At 38.4% G+C, this 19604-nt stretch overlaps 1 protein-coding gene across 1 annotated transcript; it reads right to left on the reverse strand.

Moving 5' to 3' along the window:
* Positions 1–95: 95 nt before the first annotated feature.
* Positions 96–16031, reverse strand: VWA3A (von Willebrand factor A domain containing 3A). The gene is made up of 21 exons (XM_042827693.1): positions 16009–16031; positions 14775–14899; positions 13879–14003; positions 13726–13800; positions 12978–13032; positions 12207–12305; positions 11329–11435; positions 11026–11151; positions 10545–10653; positions 10212–10277; positions 9634–9759; positions 8109–8247; positions 7916–8019; positions 7555–7635; positions 5620–5714; positions 4076–4195; positions 3139–3213; positions 2299–2443; positions 1810–2008; positions 1236–1306; positions 96–260 (listed from the first exon to the last, which is right to left on the reverse strand). Exons 3-21 carry the CDS (start codon positions 13992–13994, stop codon positions 96–98), a joined length of 2073 nt encoding a protein of 690 aa, XP_042683627.1. The 5' UTR covers positions 13995–14003; positions 14775–14899; positions 16009–16031.
* Between the last annotated feature and the right edge of the window lie 3573 nt (positions 16032–19604).

The following is a 19604-nucleotide window of genomic DNA, read 5'->3' on the forward strand; positions in this document are numbered from 1 at the left end:
GCCTGAGCACTTCTCTTACAAAGACCAGCATATAACAGCCAGTTAATATCACTAATTAAAACAGACTGCATCTTAAAATGGAACTGTGAAGGATTTCAAACCATTCTAGCCAGACTCAGAGCTGTAGGTTTTGGAGATGGCAACTTCTGCGGCCTTCTTTTCTCTTTTGTGACAGCCACGGTTGCGCCTGCTTCTGCTATAAGTGGATCAGCAGGCTGATTTCCTGAACGTTGCTTTAAGGATTCCACTAAGAACGCACACTGAAATGGAAGTTCACGCTGCTTAGTAATTCATAAACATGACACTTCAAAGACTGACATCCTGTATTTAATAAAATTGGTATTTGTTTTATTTATCATAAAAATAATAATCAGGTGATGCTTAACAACTCATAACCTCTTTGTGTTGTACTTCCTAAAACACATGGGAAGTAAACCTTCCCTGCTCTGAGCAAACACTCTAAAAGAAAAAGGAACGCTACATGCACAGAGCCCAGGAGAAATGAGCAGCAGATGAACCGAATACATTCAGCCATTAAACAGTAATACCAAAATACTTAAGATCCTACTGAATATTCACCAGTTGTTCTTTACGAAACAAATCATACAAAACACAGCACCACCAACAAAAAGTTTCATCTCAGACCTGCTCTGATCTCTGGCCAGACATCTCATTGCACATATCCTTCTATTCACACTTCAGAAAGAAACAGCTTTCATACAGCCAGGCTGCATGCTGCCCAAGCAAATGTATTCCATATCTTGGGGAAAAAGTTAAACGCATGTAATATGGGGAGAGACTGAAGAGTTCTACACCCTTACTACGCTTCAGGAAACCTTTTTTTTTTAATATTAGAGAAATGTACTGTGCAATTGACAACCTTTTCCTACGCTGTGATTTAAAGGAGTAAATGAACCATTTCACTCAAGTATCTGTGCACTTGGATAGAATCCTCTATCATAGGATTGGCAACAAACAGGAAAATCACTTCAAATGTGAACTCCTTATATTTGATAGGAAACCATGGACACTAACAGCCATCACTGCAGTGCTACTGTATCACTGCTTCCCAGTCCGTGTTTGCTCTAAGTGGCCATTCTCACACTCTCGAGTTTTCCTCTCTGTCTTACAAGGAATTTCATGCTGTCCAATTTTCTGCACTGCCAGTTGAACAAACGCTATTCCTTTTTATTCTGAAGAAAAGCATAATTTCAGAAGATATATATCATTCATACCTTTTGGGAGTAGTTCTTTGCTTTTTCCATTTCAGATACAAGAACAGTGATATCATCGCTTTCAAAAATACCTGATAATCAAATATATGCTAGTCATTATTTTTAAGTGTACAGAAAAGTATAGAGTATGTCAAATATCAACAACAAAAAATAAAAATAAAAAAGCCCTGTTTCCCATTTGTTATGCAGTCTTTGCCTACTACACTAGTAAATAAATTTTAACTGTGTACTTTTAAAATATTTAGCAAAAAACAGTGAATGAAAGAACAGTGAATTACGAGATACAGTTTAGTAGCTTGTGGTACTGGGAATGGCAGGGTGGTTGGACTAGATGATCTTGAGGTCATTTCCAACCTTGCGATTCTATGAATTTGAATAGAAAAACTCAAATTAATGCTGCATTATTATATTCTTTAAGATAGCCAAAAGCCTTAATTAAACTAAGACTTATGTTTGTATCTCAGTGCTAAACTAAACTTAAAACTAGACTTAACTAGAGGTAAAAAAAAAAGCAATGATAGGTATTATTTAATGAACGATAAAGAATGAAGTGCTGTCTCTCCTTTTCACTTACCTGCTTCTCCAAACCAATGAAATCTCCCATTGGCAGCCTGTACTATTTCTTTAAAAGCAATGGCAGTTTCTGTCGGGGTAGCATAGCGGGCTGGAATAATCCCACAGGAGTCAGCATCCTCCATTACACTGAACAGACAGACATGAAGCTGCAAATCAAAACCTCTGCAAGCCTCAGCCACGTAGGCACTGATTGTGTGCTATAAGGCAAAAATAAATCAAAATCAGAAGTCTCTCCATGTCATAGGTGAGTTTCCATCTGCTCCAGTTTTTCCTGAACTGATGAGCAAGCACTCTTAACCTGCATAATTCAGCACAGGACTATAACCTGAACAGCTGTATGACCACTACAGTCATAGATATGTAATGAAGTATTCTGCCAACAAGTTATGAAAAATAGCCAAAAGGACAAAAGAGAGGAAAAAATAAAATTGAGATTAATTCTGATGGGAATTTACAGAAGAACTGTAAAACCTGTAAAGATACTCACTGTTTCCTGATCAGGTATTCCAGTAGTCAGTAGGTAAATTCCTTGTGACTTGTGTTTATCCTTTTCTTTGAAGTCTACTTCCACAGCTCTTCTGAGAGCACTCATGAAATTCCTACTCCCACTGCACTGCAACCTCAATACCCACCTGAGAAGTTTACATTTCAAAGAGTGAATTGAGAAAAGCTTTTGTTTCTGCTAAAAGCAGTGAGAGAACTCTGAATCTTAAATAATACTGCTCTGGGATCTGTAGTTTTTTTGATAACAGCCACCAAAATCAGATTATACAAGCATTCAAAACATTTGTTCTAGTTCCTGTATTTCCACTACAGCAAACTACTTTTTAAGGTAAGTTTCAGAGCACAGAGGTGAAAGAATTCCCTCTTAATTTTATGTGGGAAAAAACTGTAATAGCAGAACAGACAGGAATAAAAGAAAACCACAGAGGTATAATGAAACTACTGAGGATATAACTCCACGAAGAGGATCATGAGATTTAGTTTCAGTGTGTATGGGGAAAAACAGTTTAGCTTCCAGATCTCAGCTGAATTTGAAGTAATTTTAAATTCTTTTTGTGACCTGTGCATTTCTTAAAAACGTCTGTATTTGTGTACTGACATACTCTATACACATATGAAATACAAAGACACTGAACTTTATGACAATTTTCACTACAAACCATCTATAACCATCACTATAGAACAGTTCGTGGCGAAGTATTTTTGTGATACTTCATTGTCTAAACTGTTCAGAATGCTGATTCATTTTATTTCTTTGTTATGTCTGTTTCACAGTATCTATGCTCACTTAATTCCTAAGTATGGGAAAGGAATTTGATCCTACCTCCAAGCTTTTTGTAAGTTTTCAGGCTGGGAAGGAACCAGTTCCATCTGCCAAGGCACAATGTGGCTCCCAAATCTTTTAGAGAAAACAGCAATGAATTCTCACATTGTGCTTTAAAACAAACAAAAGAACTAGCAGAATTATCTGACAAAAAATCTGATTTAGGGTGTCATACAGGTAAAATTGTTACCTGTTTCCAGTTTCACACCACTTAATTATTCACGTTTATCCATCACTCAGGCGTAGTCGTATTTTCAAAGCAGTGGGCCAGATTCCATTTTTTTTCTTGATCAGAATGCTAAATGAGCTGGTAAAAGCTCAGCAGAGGTAATGCAGGATTGCAATTGAAACAAAACAACAACAGACAAACAGCATACTGCCCAGACCAATAACCCAGAGATGCTGCCTGCATTCATCTTATGAAGTAAGGGTTCTGTTCTCCCCAAAATTTTGAACCTCCATAAGTCTGTCTTTTTTAGCTGTCAGTCAGGTATCTGCCCAGCTGCTCTGTCATATGTTTCTGACTGGCAGTGTGAGAACAGAAGTTTAAGAAGAATTAAACATTAAAGAAGTATTGGAGTCACTTTAAAATTTAAAGTGCATTCTCAGTAGTGCTGAGACACCTCTAAAACCTTCTTCTAGCAAAAGTTTCTGCCACGTGCATTCACACTGTTATGAACAATACAAGAATCTCATCCAACCAGTTTCAGTCAGTCCAAAACAAAATGATTATTTTAGTTACTAATTTAATTCTATACATCTGATCCATACATTTAGCAAGCAGTGTTGTCAGTGCTACTCCTGCAACTACTTCATCACAACATGTGAAATACAAGTAAAATTCTAAAATATCCCCGTTGGTAACAACAGTCTACCAACACACTTCTTTCATTGCAAAGTTACATTTATTTTACAACAACCAAAAGTAGCTGCTTACGCTATAATATTGAAGCAATCCTTATTTGACATTTGTTCTTCCAGTAGGAGTCGCAAAGAATGTTGGATATGGATGATGCAGGTGGAGTTTGGCACTGATATATCAACAAGTATAACCACCCTATACAAGAAACATGTTATTTCAAAAAAACAAAATTAATTGCATATTGTCATCTTCACTGCATTCTTGAGCTCACCAAAGAAAACATCTAGCTATGTATAAAAATGTATATGTACTGTCTATATAAAAACAATAATCTGTACAATCTAAAGTGAGATTCTTAAAATATATTAACAGAAATTTCTATCTTCCTTAAGCTATGCAATAATCAGTGTACTGGCACACGTAGGCACATACTGGCTACTGAACCCTCATCAGCTCCTCTTTCTTCTGTGTACTTGAATATCCAGAACATGGCTGAAACTTGGCTGTTATCCAACAAGAAGAGTTGTTGGATAGTTCATTGTCCTTTCTCCAGTCATCATTGCAGGAAGCTACACAGTATCATTCCAAAGATAAATGGAATTATCTCCCAGCAAGTCACTGACAAACAGTGCTGCCCAGACATCAGCTGATTGATGTTACCTGGAACTGATATTAACTATTTGGGAAAAAGAAACTATTAATGATGATCTTCAGTATGGTCTCATATCAAGGTGTGCTTGTGAAGACCATGCAGGATGGTCACTGTGAATGGAAAGGGGTATCTTGGGAGCAGTGCTTATGGAAAGTATCACAGATGTTATGGAAGTCAGTGGGACAGGTGTGCCCTACACAATTCAGTCCTTGATGAATGAACAAAGAGTTCCCTGGTAACAGTGGCCTATGCTATCTTCTCTGAAACTTCATATTCAGTGTCTGCAAGCAAGACAATAAGAGCAATTACGCAACTGAAGTTGGGTGGGAGACCTCTGCTGAAGATTCAGACACATTGTTAATTATCATTGTTGTTATTATTGAAGATGATCCTCAAACAAAATCAGCTAAAGAGCTCAATTCTCACGTGGTGAAAAAATGTGAAGTTTTTCTGATAAATCTGCATTGGCATTTGTCATCTGGCACTGCAATGCAGTTCAGTTGGAGGCAGAAATTTGAAACTCGGTTGAAACTTATCTTTCTGATAAGAATCCATAAGAGGCTGTACAGAAACACTCTGCGTATCAGTACTAATAGGAAGGGGTATGAGAGTTGACATAAGCACGACATTTGGCCACAAACACCAGGTATACATGGCTTAAGACAGACCACTCCCCAAACGCTTACTTGCTGGATAACTGAAATTTAAGAGTCTTGTCTTATTTAATGGATATTGCAGTTTTTTGTAGACTGATAATAACTGTAAATTCACTAGATTAGTAAATGAATGAATATCAGTATCTGTTGTCAAAAGTGGATTGCTTGCACTGGTCCTATCTGCAACTGTTGTCTCTACATCTGACCGTTTTGTGCCCTCTGATCCTCAGTGCTCATTTACACGTAAAGCAGGGGTTGACAAATCAAAATCACCACCAATACACAAAACCAGGACTGCCAGAATACAATACCTCCTCTCACAAACACTTCCCCAAATTCTTCTGCTAGCAACAGACAGCCAGTTAATTCGTTTCTCATAGATTCTTACCATTTTGGCAAGGAGTTTCTGTGGATAAAACAAAGAAAATTTAAGATAAAAATAAAGATTTTCAAGTAAGTATTTTGTAACCAAATGCTTAATCCAGAACATTAAAACATAGTAATGATTCTCATTCATTTTAATGGTACCATTTTATTATTAGTAAAGATAGCAGAATACAATCCATGAGATAAACATAAAATGACCAACATAGGGTCTAAAATATTCTCTTCATCTTCTCTTTGTTAGCATGATTCAAAGTAGAGGCCAGAAAAAATAAACCACCAACCACCTTCAGGCAACATTTGTAATAACATATAACAGCTAAAATAAAAACTTAAAATATTTTCAAACACATACCATTTTTTTTAACACCATATTGACTTGAAGACATTAAGGCCATTTGTCCCAACTCTACAGAACACGACCTTCACAAGACATGTATGCATTACATGCATGAGGACAAATCGAGGTAGAAAAGGGACATGGAACTCGGAAAGAAACTATAAGGTGTTACCAGAGACTTACCTACTGACACTGCTGCATATGCTACCCAAAAGGAAACAACTTGGACTACTCTGCATCTTTCTTATTTATCACCATCTTTCTATCTCTAGGGTGAGACAGTACATAGCTGGATGCTTTTCTACTTTTTGTCTTGTAAAATTTTCTTCATTGACCCCTTCAGTCTTACAATGCAGACACCGCACTGCTTGCTATGGAAATCACACCATCAAGGCCTTAAAGACTATTGAGAACCAGTGTTTAAACACACAGCTGCAGACTGGAAGGCAAGGAGTAAGAATTGGATAAGTATTGCCCAGATCTGTCAAACTAAAGGTGGCAATTAGTATCATCAGCTTTATTGGCTGAACTCTACCCAGCCTTCCAAGCCTACTCGACAGGGTGTGCTCAACACTCTTATACTCTTTCATAAAAGTAGTTTCCCACTAATTTCCTGCTAACAAAAAGCATAACGAGGCTTTGTGATTACCAGCGTTATGCCCCAGATTGAGAACAGTTCTTGTCCATATTGCAAGATGTGAAATTCTGGATCTGAAAGCACTGTGAGCCTCTGCTCATCAAATCACGTTGCACAATCCTCCTGTTTTTCCCAGGATTCAAATCTCTCCACCGTAGTTCACCGTTCACATTAAGCTGCAGAACCAAAGCTGCAGCATTCACTGCCCACTCATGCCCAGCAATCTGCAGACTGCAGCTGTTCCTCCCAGCACACTCATTTTGGAAGAAGAAAGAAAAAAAACTCCACGCAAGCTGTCACTGGAAGGATTTAGAACTCAGGTTCTGGTGTTATGGTTTCCCAAGAGTCAGGTGGCATTTACTGCAGTGTCCCTGCCACACAATGTCTACATTCTCCTCATAGGAGGCACACCAGCAAAAGGTGTATTCATCAAACACACAAAATAATTTTGACTAGTAGAGACGAAGACTCTGCAGAGACAAGTGCAGCTCAGTATTCAACTAATTCAAATAATGATGTGATTTGCAGCAACATGCTGTCTCAATATTCAGAATTCATTCCAAGTATAAAGAACAGCTGAGCATACGCTAAAACATTAACTACAAATGCCCAACTTGTACATATTACTGATACCTTACTGCAAAGTAGAAGTATGAGAGCCTTCTGTAAAGAACTTGAAAATGATTTCTGCTTTCCAATGCTGAAAATGCTGGAAACACATCTAAATCATTTTTCAACACTCGCATTAGGAAAGATAAATCATCCACATGCATGATAAGAGTGCTGGAGGAACACAGTAAAGCCTAAAATGCTGCTCTTGCAAGTAATACAGAAAAATTAGATGGTAATTGACCCTGACAAGGTTGTGTCCCTACTAAAACCCACCTGATACTTGTGTAATATCGGCAGGTCAACATGAATATTTTTCACAGTTCCATCATGCCATTCAAACTGCATCATAGCTTTCTAGAAGGATAAATAACAGTTATGTGCTTACAGAAGCCTATATAAGTTACAAGAGCATGGAATTTCCTGCTGAATTATTCTTAAGAATAATATATTTCTGATCTGCTACGGCTGCACATCTCAAATTTCAGTCAAAACCCACAGAATGTCATTATCTTATAAAGCACCAATTTTAATTAGAAAAAGTAGCAGTAGAAAGAAATACAGACAAACAAAAAAAACCCAAACCAACCAAACAAAAAACCCAACAAGAGAAAAGGAGCAGGTCCCCATCACTTGCCTCGTGTACAGTTGATGATACTGTTTTTTGAAGAATTGGTACAAATTCTTCCACAGGAGAAAAAGCATTGGGAGCCAAAACTTGATAAAGGTTTAACTTCTTAGCTATAGCAAGGAACAAAAAAATTAAATAAAACATATTCTCTATCTTTATTTCCTGTTTCATATCTGTTACGCTTTTCCTTCTGTGCTACCTTTCAATCCATTTGTCTTTAGCCATTCTGTTGAAGTTCTGGCCAGGAAGCGTGGTGTTTGAATAATTAATGGTCCTTCATGCTTTGGAGGCCTTGATAGGAAGCAAGGAATTGATGCATTTGCAACTTCTGTGGAAACCTAAAATGGATTTTAAGAAAACATCTTGCAAGTTTTTTGCATATTTTCACTCCCTCACACTCAATCTAAACATTCAGCATAAAATTTTAGTTTTACTGATGTTTAGAGTGCTGAGATTGCAGTCATTAAAACACTTCAAAAACAGCTACGACTGGTCCTCCCAGAAATAGATTCTGCAGGACAGTGTTCCAGTAACTTCACTCCATCAGCCACATGCAAAAATCCACAGGGAAAATGAAAACATCATAGTTGTGCAAGGGAAAACAGACAGTTATTTTGCTAAAAAAGGTAGGAAAACCATCAGCATCATACACAAACCAGATTTTGACTTCTCCATTTCCTACGTGTACTGATCTGAAAATCAAAATGAAACACATTCTCCATTCATTCAAAACAATGCAAACAAGTCAACAAACTTCTATGGGACATTAGAACTCTTTCACCTAGAAAAAAATGTGTAAGAGACCTATCTTTTATAAATTAATGGAAATCTGGAGACACTTTTTCATACAAAAGATTTAATTAATATGTCTCTGAAATGGCATGCTTTTATTTAGGGATATAGGACAGTCAGCATTTTTTCAGGGTGACTTCTGCTTCCTATGTAGTCTGAATGGTTCTTAATATTTATAAGGTTGGATGAGAGAAAAAAAAATGTATGTATTACATGCACACAACAGAGAGAATGAGGAGAAGCAGAGCTAGAAATACTGTTCATAGATGACCATTTTACCTCTAGCCTGGAATGTCTCAGGTCAGATAACCACACATGCAAAGACAGCTGATGGAAAATTTCACTGCCACTTTAAAAGCAATCTTGTCCACTTCACAGTTGTTGTGACAGACTATTTTGTTAATACAAAAGTTCCTCCAGAGCCACAGATTCATAGAACAGCACTGACAAACTTTCAGCATGAAAGATCAGCAATTACAGGTGAACTCAGCAAACTTCAAAGCTTCCAGGCTCCAGGGAAGTACAGAGATGACAGTACAGCAAAAGAAAGAGATATATTTCCATTTCTGACCATCTGCACAGGCTGAAAGAAAGATATGAGAAAATAATCTCCCTGTCAGGCCAAAGTAGAACTAAAATTTCTCCAAACATTCCACAGGAGGAAAAATTAACAAGAGATGTATTTACTTTCTCATCCAAATTTCATCAAGAGCACTTTAGTTTATTTTCTTGGAGAAAAGACATTTTGGAGAATTTGCCATTTTGGCCTTACTTTGCTCTTACAACAGGTGGCCAATATATAATATTCAGACTTCACTTATCAAAATACCTGAACAATCATATGTTCTTTTTTTCATCCTGTGAACACTAAGGACTTCTACCTCTGATACTTCAAGGTACCTGTGGGGATATATATATATACACACACTTACATCTGCTATTCCACTAATAAGTGAGCCATCAACACGCCTTTGAAAAGTCTGCTTGATACTCTGGAGTAGGTCCTGAGCCTTGTGTGATTCCTGAAGCAGCAGATTAACATCACTACTGTCAGAATTCTGTACGTACAGAAACAAGGGGAAAAAAGTTAACTGCTACTCAAATATCAACCACGCGCAGCTTTACTATTTGATGTGTGTGCAGCCGTGCAGAACTGTCTGGTGTGGTAAAATGGAGTGTAAATGTACCTAAGACTCTACATATGGAAGTTTATTAAAAATACATTATTTTTTACTATTTTGAATCAGTCTCCAATAAACCCATCACTACTTTCATCCTAATTGTCAGCTGTGAGTCACTGAGAAATACTTGCAAAACTTCCTGTGCTTTTTAGGAAAACATTTTGAGTTGCAGAAAGAACGAACAGGTGAACTCGCCACATCCTCAGCAGACAGAACTGAAGACCAATTCTGTGACCAGGCACTGCTATAAACTTCTACTCAGATGATAAGCAGTTTGTCTTCTAAAAGTGAAGAGTCACTAAACATCTGCCTCTCTAGCTGTCACCTACCTCTCCCTTTGAAGAGTAGCAATGGTAGCGGCCACTGACAACTTCTGCAAGCTGTTTAACAGTTGCCTACATATTTAAATAGGAAGATAAAGAATTACTTTGGTTTGGTGATCTCTGTGGTTAACATGGGTTGTCAGTATTCAATTCTTAATTACAGACCGACAAAGAATCTTTAACGTACATGTAGAGAAAACCAAAGAGATTATATGATACTTCCATTGCTTTCTTGCCACTCCTGTTTTGAGGACACGTTCAAAATCTCAGTAAAGTCATATACAAAATAGGAAATTAATGACAGGAGACTTAAGGAAGTGAGTATTGACAGTTACTTACAATAGCAGCAGGACTGCCACAATCGTATGAAACAGCATGAACCAGAAGTTTTCTCCCTAGCATACATTGCTGAGCATAGTCTGCCAGTATTTCCAGAGACTGATCAGGGCTGATTTCAGTAAGTAAATATGGAAAAGAGAAAGAAAAATCTCTTAGCAATGGTAGTAACCAAATGAGGGAAGAAAAGGCCATACTGAAGAAGACAGAAAAGAAAACATTAAATGAGAAAGAAATAACAAATCACGGGAATTAAATCCAATCATTTAGTATAATTTTTACCTCCTCTCTTCCAACAATTACTGAGTTTCTCCTACTGGCGTTTGAATGTGTTTAGAAATGATAATAAAAGCACTGAAATTTTGTTTTGGTTCACAGTGACTGGTGGATGAAAGCTCATTACTAAGTAAGTAGGTCATTACTATTTTTCTAACAAGTTCAGACTCTTGTACCAATTCTGTATCCAAGTTAAAGCTGGACTTACCAGCTTCGTATTATAATCACCAGAGAATTCAGCTCTTTCACTGTAAGGACATGTTTTAAGGCTTTCAGCAAATTGCAGCCTCCTGCAGGTGCCAGCTGCTGTACCCACTGTCTTGCTTCACCGAGCCTAGGGAAAAAAAGGAACACATGCACTCAACGTGCAGGAGCTGAATAAAACTGACCACGAAGATTACTGCAAGGCACAGGGGCAACAGATGAAGAACACTAATTATTATCTCCACATTGTTCTAATTAAATGGAGACCTGGTCTGAAATACCTTTACAGAGAAACTAACTTACTTACACATGAACACCAACATTTTTTGGACTCTCCCACAGAGGTGAAGTTTCTGTACCAAATGAGAGGCAGTACAATTGCTTCTTATAACACAGCTGTTCATCTATTAAGAACTAACAAATAAAAAGTCTGTTAATGCACTGCTATCCATGCTGCTACTAGTAGAGTTACTATACAAAGGAACAAAGCCAGAAATACACTAAAAACAGTTGATAGCAATGTTTTCAGCTACCACAGAGAAATGCTTCCAAAACAAGTGACACCAGTGACTAAGCTAAGGAGTACTGAAACAAGACAGGCAAACTTACAGTAATCCTGTCAGTTTGTTAATGGAGACACGGAATATTTTTCTTGTCTTCAGTTGATGTGCATACAAAACAGAACGTACTGTTCCACAAAGGGCACATTCATTAACCAAGTAATTACTAAAATGTTTAATATATATTCATGGGTAGGGCTAAACAATAGGTTAAGCATTAGGACCAAGTAAAACCTGAGTTTTCTTTTTAGTTGTTTTATTTAAAATGCACAAATGAGGAATTTGAGTAATACAAATCCATTTTAAATAATGCCTGAATGCAAGAAGTGAAATTGTACTCTATATATGGCTCGGTTCTAGCTCTTCAGTTGCTTCTTTTAGACAAGCTAAGAATCAAAGAGAATGCTGGTACAAGCACTGAGAAAGCTGCTGTTATTATTATAGTAGTTGCAGTAATTTATTTGGATCTAGACAAAGATTGCAATTTCAAAGTCATTTAAAGAATAGCTTTCTACAGTAGAAGACTTTATTGCACATTACGAATTCAAGAGGATTTTCCCTCCCCTTAGCTATGAATCTTCATTTACATGTTACAATAGCCAAAGTCTGCTCTATTATCACTCACCAAAAGATCTTTCTGAAAACCCTCTAGTCTAGGTCTGTCACTCAGACCAGACACATCAACCACAAGTCCAACTTTGGTTCCTTTTACAAGGCCAAACACCTTAAAAAAGAAGTCACTGTAAATATTGAGCTTATGTAAAGTTTAAAAATGTTTCTGTATACTCTATACAGTAGCATTTTAAATTTGGGTGTCACAAATTTATTTTCACTTTAAGCTTTCAAGCATAAAGATGAGACAGTGACAGACAAGAAAACAAAAGAGTACTACCACACTCCTTGTTTCTCCTTATCTGTGAGTCACACTGTTTCCCTTCCAAGACTATCAATCGTTTCCAACAATAAAATTAATGTTGGGCACAGCATCTTCTTCAGGTTAAATCACTATGGCAGATTTTGGGATGCCTTGTTTCCCTGTCCCACCTGAGACAGAATTATGTCCCTTTCCCATTGCTGGCCATGGGCACAGCTGGGCACAGTGAGTCACTAACCAGCTGTGGCAGAGGCACCAACTACAGCAGCCGAGTTCCAGCCAAAAGTTTAGCTTGGCTCTGGCTACTCCTCTTTAAGGGCACTGGGAGGTCCCTATTAGAATTGCTAAGAGAAATAAAATGGCAACATCTAGAAAGCAAAAATCCCAGGTACCAATGTAAAAGCAAGAAAAATAATCTTTCTTCTTTCTGAACGCCTCTTTTCACTACTATTCAAAGGTTAACATATTCTTTAATACTGTATAGAGCTCTCTTCTGAACACAAACTGAAAAGTTCAAGTTACCTTTCTGCTGTCCTTCAACAGCCACTGAATTCGTTGCTGATAAAGTTCAACCGCCCTGATAAAAGCCATAGCACAGCTTTAGATAAGGCATTCTTTTGCATGCAATCAACAATTGGCCTTCATCATGTCCAATCACCTTTCAAAAGTACTGTTTTCAGTGTTCTCATACAACCAACAATTACAGGGCAAGCCATTTTAATACTTCTTCCCCCAAAGGTTTAACTGACTAGAGAAGGAAAAGGCTGAAAAACCAGATTATTGAAATGTTTTCTCATTAGTTGCTGATTTATTCAAATGAGAAGAAGGAGAGGGATGTGTGCCACGTGTTGAAGCACCAGGCAAAACTAAGTTAGATCATCACACAGAGCTTATTGACAGGAGATGCATTTAAAATGATCTATATAATTGTTAAAGATACTCATGAAATAAAGCTTTGTGACTGGAAGGCAGCACACACAGAATCTCTAGGCTAATTTTAAATGAGTGATTTTTAAAACATATATGAACTGAGGCAAAACAAAGTACTTGTTTTCCCCAAACACTATTCTGTGCTAACCAAATTATTTTATCACCTACTGCATAGGTTTTACAACTTGGAGAATAGCACTACAGAGTGAGAAAAATCTTTTGCCTTTTCAAAAAAATCCAAGCAGATGTAGCTGGTATTTTAAACCAGATTTGCAGACAGTTTGGTCGGATGGCACAGGTACAGTTATGCATCAAAACCATGAACAAGATAAAAACTTACTCAGAAACTCTGGCCTCAAAATTAGTAACAGCCTCTTCTGCCAGCTCTATCTCCTCAGCACCATTCCTTGAATCCCTGGAACACTGCATGCAATTAACATCAGAGATGCACACAGATCAGCACTAATTAAAGGAAGTGCAACATCGTACTTACAAAATAATAGTGCCTTCGTTCACCAGATGCTCTAATGTTAACTGCAAGGATTCTAAACTGTAGTTTCTTAGCCATTCTTCTGTGGTTTGCACCTTCCTAGGCAGCATTTTCTTCATTCCTGTTGTCTACAGATCAATTAAGAAAAAAATAAATACAGCACAAAAAATGAAATGTGTCATTCAAGTGGGACAAAACTATAAGGATGGCTGCAGGTAGGCTGTATATAGCGAAGAACAAAATAATTTTAGGTACATCTACAACTGATGACCAGTAAGTTTTAGGACAAGTAAAATGCTCTGCAATTGAAATAGGCTTACTGCTTTATTTATATGAACTGCACCGTAAGAAAAAAAGCCTGGAAAACTCAGTATGGCCAACACGACTGAGTCAACATAGTCCTGAACCACACAGGTAGCGAATTTCCAATTGAATTTCAGATACAAAGTTAAGTGGTTTCACAACAGTGCCCACTGTGAGCTAAAGGAAGGAAAGAAAGAGCTCAGTTTGGGGGAGGTAGGTAGGAAGCCAAGAAACAGTTCTGTAAAAGACATAAAGGTATACGCTTGTGAATTACTGGAAAAGAAGAAAAAGTAAGCATCCCCAAAACCTCCCTCACAGATTTTGAAGGGGTATATATCATCTTCCACTTTTCTAAAGAAAAATCACAGTATCAACTATCAATCTACTTTATAATTTGTCTGATACATTCACAGACTAATGCATCTTTCCAAAGAAACCCTATGCAGCTTCATGACTTCTGTGATTTTATCAAACGCGTTATCTGTATGCATTTGCAAATGAAACAAATCAACTGTTTCTCAGCTTATTTTCCATGCTGTGTATTTATAGTGGGTATGTATTATTTCTCCAGCTTTCCATTTAGCAGGAAAACTCACCTACCAGCAGATCCTGTGTCTCATTAGCACAGATTACCAGCAACCCATTATCTGGTTCTAGATCAGACATAGTCAAATCCTGCTGTAGTGGATGGTCACCTTGCACACTGGCTTTGCCGGTCACCCTATAAGACACCAAATTTTATGGGATGACCTTATAATCAAGAATATTTGTATATTATCATAACGCCTTATTAAAGTTCTTCATGTGGGAAATGTTAAGCCCTGGAGCATGTGCGGAGAAGGGCAACAGAGCTGTGAAGCATTTGGGCACAAGTCTTAAGGGAAGCAGCTGAGAAAATTGGGTCAGTTCAGACTGGGGGAGGCTCAGGAAAGACCTCATACCTCTCAATAGCTCCCTGCAAGGAAGCTGTGGTGAGGTGGGGGTTGGCCCCTTCTCCCAGGTAACAGTGATAGGACAAGAAGGAATGGCCTTAAGTTGTACAAGGGAGGTTGAGGTTGGATATTAAGAAAAACAACTTCTCTGTAAGAACAGTGATTCACTGTCCCTGGAGGTGTCTGAGAGCTGCAGAGACGTGGCACAGAGGGACGCTGTTTAGCAGGGTGGGTGGTGGGGATGGCTTGGGGTTGGACGAGAAGATCTGAGTGACCTTTTTCAGTCGTAACTGTCCTATGATTTTATGTTTTCTATTTTGTCATTTACGTGTTCCATTAGATATATGATGTTCTTTTGAAGGGACACAGTACACAGTTACACAAGCTGCAATTACCGACTCTATCCATTCACAAAGCCCCAGCAGGATTTCCTAACGCCGACCTTACCCCATTTTTCCAAGAACTGACCACTGCCCTACAACTGTGCTGCTTTCCTGCCGTGTGCATCCATTACATGAATAAACTCAGCATTGAAAAAACATGACAGCATCACAGCAGAACGCTTAACACCTCGAGAATATACAGCATTCCAAAAAGCAGTAAAATTGGTGGAACTTATAAACCATGATTACACAGCATGTAGGACAGCAGCAAGTCAGAGAGCAGTTTCAACGAGGAGTTACGTTATTCCACCTATACAAAACACTCCGGAAGCTGTTTGATGTGGGTTTTCAGGCAGTTTATTAGTTGCACGTGAAACTGGGAGACCGACAGCGCAGCTCAAACAGAAAAACAGGCAAAATCCTCGGGGCTCAGCAGAGACCCCCGCCCCGCCCGCCCCTCACCTCACTGAGGAAGAAGCCCCTCCGCTTGCCGCGTTGTCCCGCCCCACACTCACCTCAGCGGGAAACGGCTCGCCAGCTCCTATTCCTCCCCATGTCCCGGCAGTCTGGCGGATCGCCCCGCCGCCCGGACCCCCGCTCAGCACCGCCAGCCCGAGCGGCTTCCCGCCCCTCCACAGCCGGCCGCGTGCGCGCTGTGTTACGGCGTTGCCGATGGAGACGGAGCGGCGCCGCTTCCCGCCGCCAGGGGGCGCTGAGGAGGGCACGGCACCGGCCGCGCGGCTTCCCTCAGTCAGCGCAGGCACGGCCGGGGGTTTTAGTAGACAATTTATTTTGATAAACTTGATAACAAAAATACAAGTGTGAAGAAAATTATGTTCATTTTTATACAGTTTGTATTAACATTTGTTCAGAAATCATCGATTAAAAAAAAAATAAAAAAAGAAATGTTGTAAGCACTTAGAAAACACTCCTCGGTAAAGGCGGGCGGATGGACGCAGGCAGCCAGGCCTGGGGCAGGGAGCGACGGGATGCCCGGGCCGCAGAGCCGCTTCCTTCATTATTTCATCCTTCACACAGTTTTTAAAGGACAATTTTATTATCTACAGGTGTGTTTTGAAGTGGTTAAGTAACAGCTCTGAAACACAGGCATTAAAAGCAGGGCCCAGCTGGCATGGCCAGAGGGTCGGGCTCAGGAGCACAGCCCTGCCCAGCTCTGGTACAACGGGTGTCCCTGCCAGCAAAGCACCGTGAGGCTGAATGTGGCGGGCTGTGCACTCAAGGAAGCACGTTCTGCTCACCCCTGGGACAAATGGCTCTGAGGGGATCGTGTCTCAACTGTAAGATTTACATCAACACATCCAACAGTTTTCATTCTGAAGGTATTTCAAGCTTCTGATCTCACGCTTTGTTAGCCGAATAAACAACGTGCACATAGCAATAACCCCCTGGAGAATTTGGAAGCAGGAGACTGAAGAATTTCTAGTGATGCACAAAATGTCCTTCAAAAAACCAATGGCAGAAATAGAAAAGTTTATGTAAACACTCAACATAAATACGGGATTACCTTTGGAGAAGACTTGCATGGGAACTTTTCCTTTTCATGAACTGAAAAAGTCTACAGATGTCTAGGCATGTTCAATACGAACTTTCTGTAGTTTAAACCTTGTGCAAATAGAACCTATAAATAATATTCAGCAGATTTTACAGTGATGCTCTTAGGTATTGAAGAATAATGTACACATCTTTCAAACAAAAGTAACAGACAAAAGTTTGACAAATGATTGCACCATAAAACAGTGTTTTATATACAGTTTACAAGATATGATTTTCTGCTATAAATTAATACTGTACTATATAGTACTTAGTGACATTAAAAGCAACTGTTGACAGCTGTCTCTTCATTTACTGATGGAATCATTTTACTTTTAATGCAGATGGCTGTATCTATTTCTGGACTTGAAATGCTCCAATTATGAATAAAAACAGCTGGCTGGGTACATCTGTTATTTAATAACTCATAGCAACAGCATTGCCAGATCAGATCAATTCCCAGCCAGCCTGCCACAGTCTGGCTATGCTTAAAGAACAGTATTTGTATTTTTTAATTATGGGATGATCCATTTAACTGAAGCCAAAATCCACTGCATACACAATGTTACTATACCTGAAATAAGGAGGCGAAGGGTGGCATCTTGGCAGCCAAGAAACTCTTCCACCCACTATGTTCCAGTTACAAGAACCTAGAACTATTTACAAAAGTGATATTTCTGAAAACAGAAGAGCTTTCCTTTGTCACAATTTAAGTCTAAGTTTGAGCAAATACTTCAGCTTTGGTTAAACACACAGTAATGCTGAAAATTTAGACATATCCAGCAGCTTAACCTGACATTTTATTTTTCGTTAATATATCTATCTCCATAATTTATCTTCATTAATATATGTATTCTATAACTCTATGATCTTTCCTCCAATATCCACTGGAAGGACTTAGAACATTCATACTGATAAAGGCTTAAGTTAGGAACCAAATCATTTACAAATAGCTGGGGCCTGACTGTATTTACAGGTTAGACTACTTCAGTGAAATTTAGTATTCTATGAACACTTCTACTTGTAAGGGAAAAAAAAGTCACTCATAGACTGTTAGAATGACAGGTTTGTTCAAGAACATTAAAATATGAACTATCAACTGTTCAATTCAGCAGAATCAGGGAGAAGTGCCAGAACAGGAATCCTGCAGGAACCAACTGGTACACAGTTTAAAAGAATTGAACAGAACATCTTATTTCAAACCCTTAAGCTTATCTGATAAGTGATCATTTTGGTAAATCATGGATTAACTGGAAAGCAGATACTGAGAGTGCAGGCAGCCTTCCTGGGACACTAACAGAAATGTTACTTTCTGCTAGGTAGACTGAGTAGTAAAGTATGGTAACACCTACGGAGCCAAAGATTTTTTCCTGTGTTGAAAAGTAAAGCTGCTTTTTGGTGAGGAACATTTACTTTAAATCTGGTTGGCCCTTAAATCTGCATTTATAATCACTTTAGTGAATGAGGCATATGCTGTTTATACAGCGATATTGCTTTTTTTTTCTTTTTTTTTCTTTTTGTAAAGGTGAATAAATCCATCCATCTTTGCAGTGAAATAGTGTTTGCATTACTTTAAACATTACATTTTACCTGTGCTAGAGAAATGCTCATCTATAGTAAACAGTTATGTTTGAACACAAATGACTGTTAATATAACAATGCAGTAGAAAAAGAGACTACCTGTACAACAGTTGCTAGTAATTTAAATAGTGTCAGTTTCCCAAAATTAGAATTTTAACTTTAAGGTATGACATGATCTCACCTTCCACCCTCATATACAAATAAATTACCATAAAAAGAATTTTAGCTTAACTTAAAATTGCACCTAAAAAGGCATGGGATCGTTTGTACCTAATACAAAAACTGTTAAAATCAAGGGCTGCTACAAAGAATGAGGTAAACTGAAGACTCTCAGCTATGTGGCCTTCAGAGAAATGGCTTTTTTTTATATTGAGTTCTAGTTTTGCACACCACAGTGTTTTGCTAGCAAAGCGTTCTGAGTTCTCTTCCAGGAACCATTTGTGTGTATATACAAATATATACATATATGTGTATATACACACGCACACATACACACACACTGTATACTGCATCAGCAAAATATATATATATTTATATATATATTTATATAAATATAAGGAAGAAATCCCCCTCTAAAATGTTCTTTAGTGTTTTTCTACAGCTTGTGGGGGAGGAAGGGATGTATGTCTTCTGGATGGTACGTACATTTTGGAGAACGTTTGCTCTATTGGCTTCTTGGTGCAGCAACGAAAGACTGATCCATACTGGTGCCAAAGGCTTTGCTCATGAGACAGAGGATGTAAAATACTAATCTCCTACACAGCGAGGCCAGCCTCGCTTGCATTTCTCTGCAACCCTCTGGTCTACCACAAAGTTCATAAATACTTTGACTTCCAAATCATTAGACATTAAAAACTAGAACGGTACAGTAACGTGGGGAATTATGCTTCTCAGTGTAAAGCATTCTTCACTAGTTCCTATCACAGTGCAGACCTGACTGCATTACATATGCTCAGGAGATTAGTCAGCGTTGTCTGTA

The sequence above is a fragment of the Centrocercus urophasianus genome, unplaced genomic scaffold, assembly GCF_019232065.1.
Source record: "Centrocercus urophasianus isolate 14NV4802_14NV808 unplaced genomic scaffold, USGS_Curo_1.0 seq_29, whole genome shotgun sequence".
Lineage (NCBI taxonomy): Eukaryota > Metazoa > Chordata > Aves > Galliformes > Phasianidae > Centrocercus > Centrocercus urophasianus.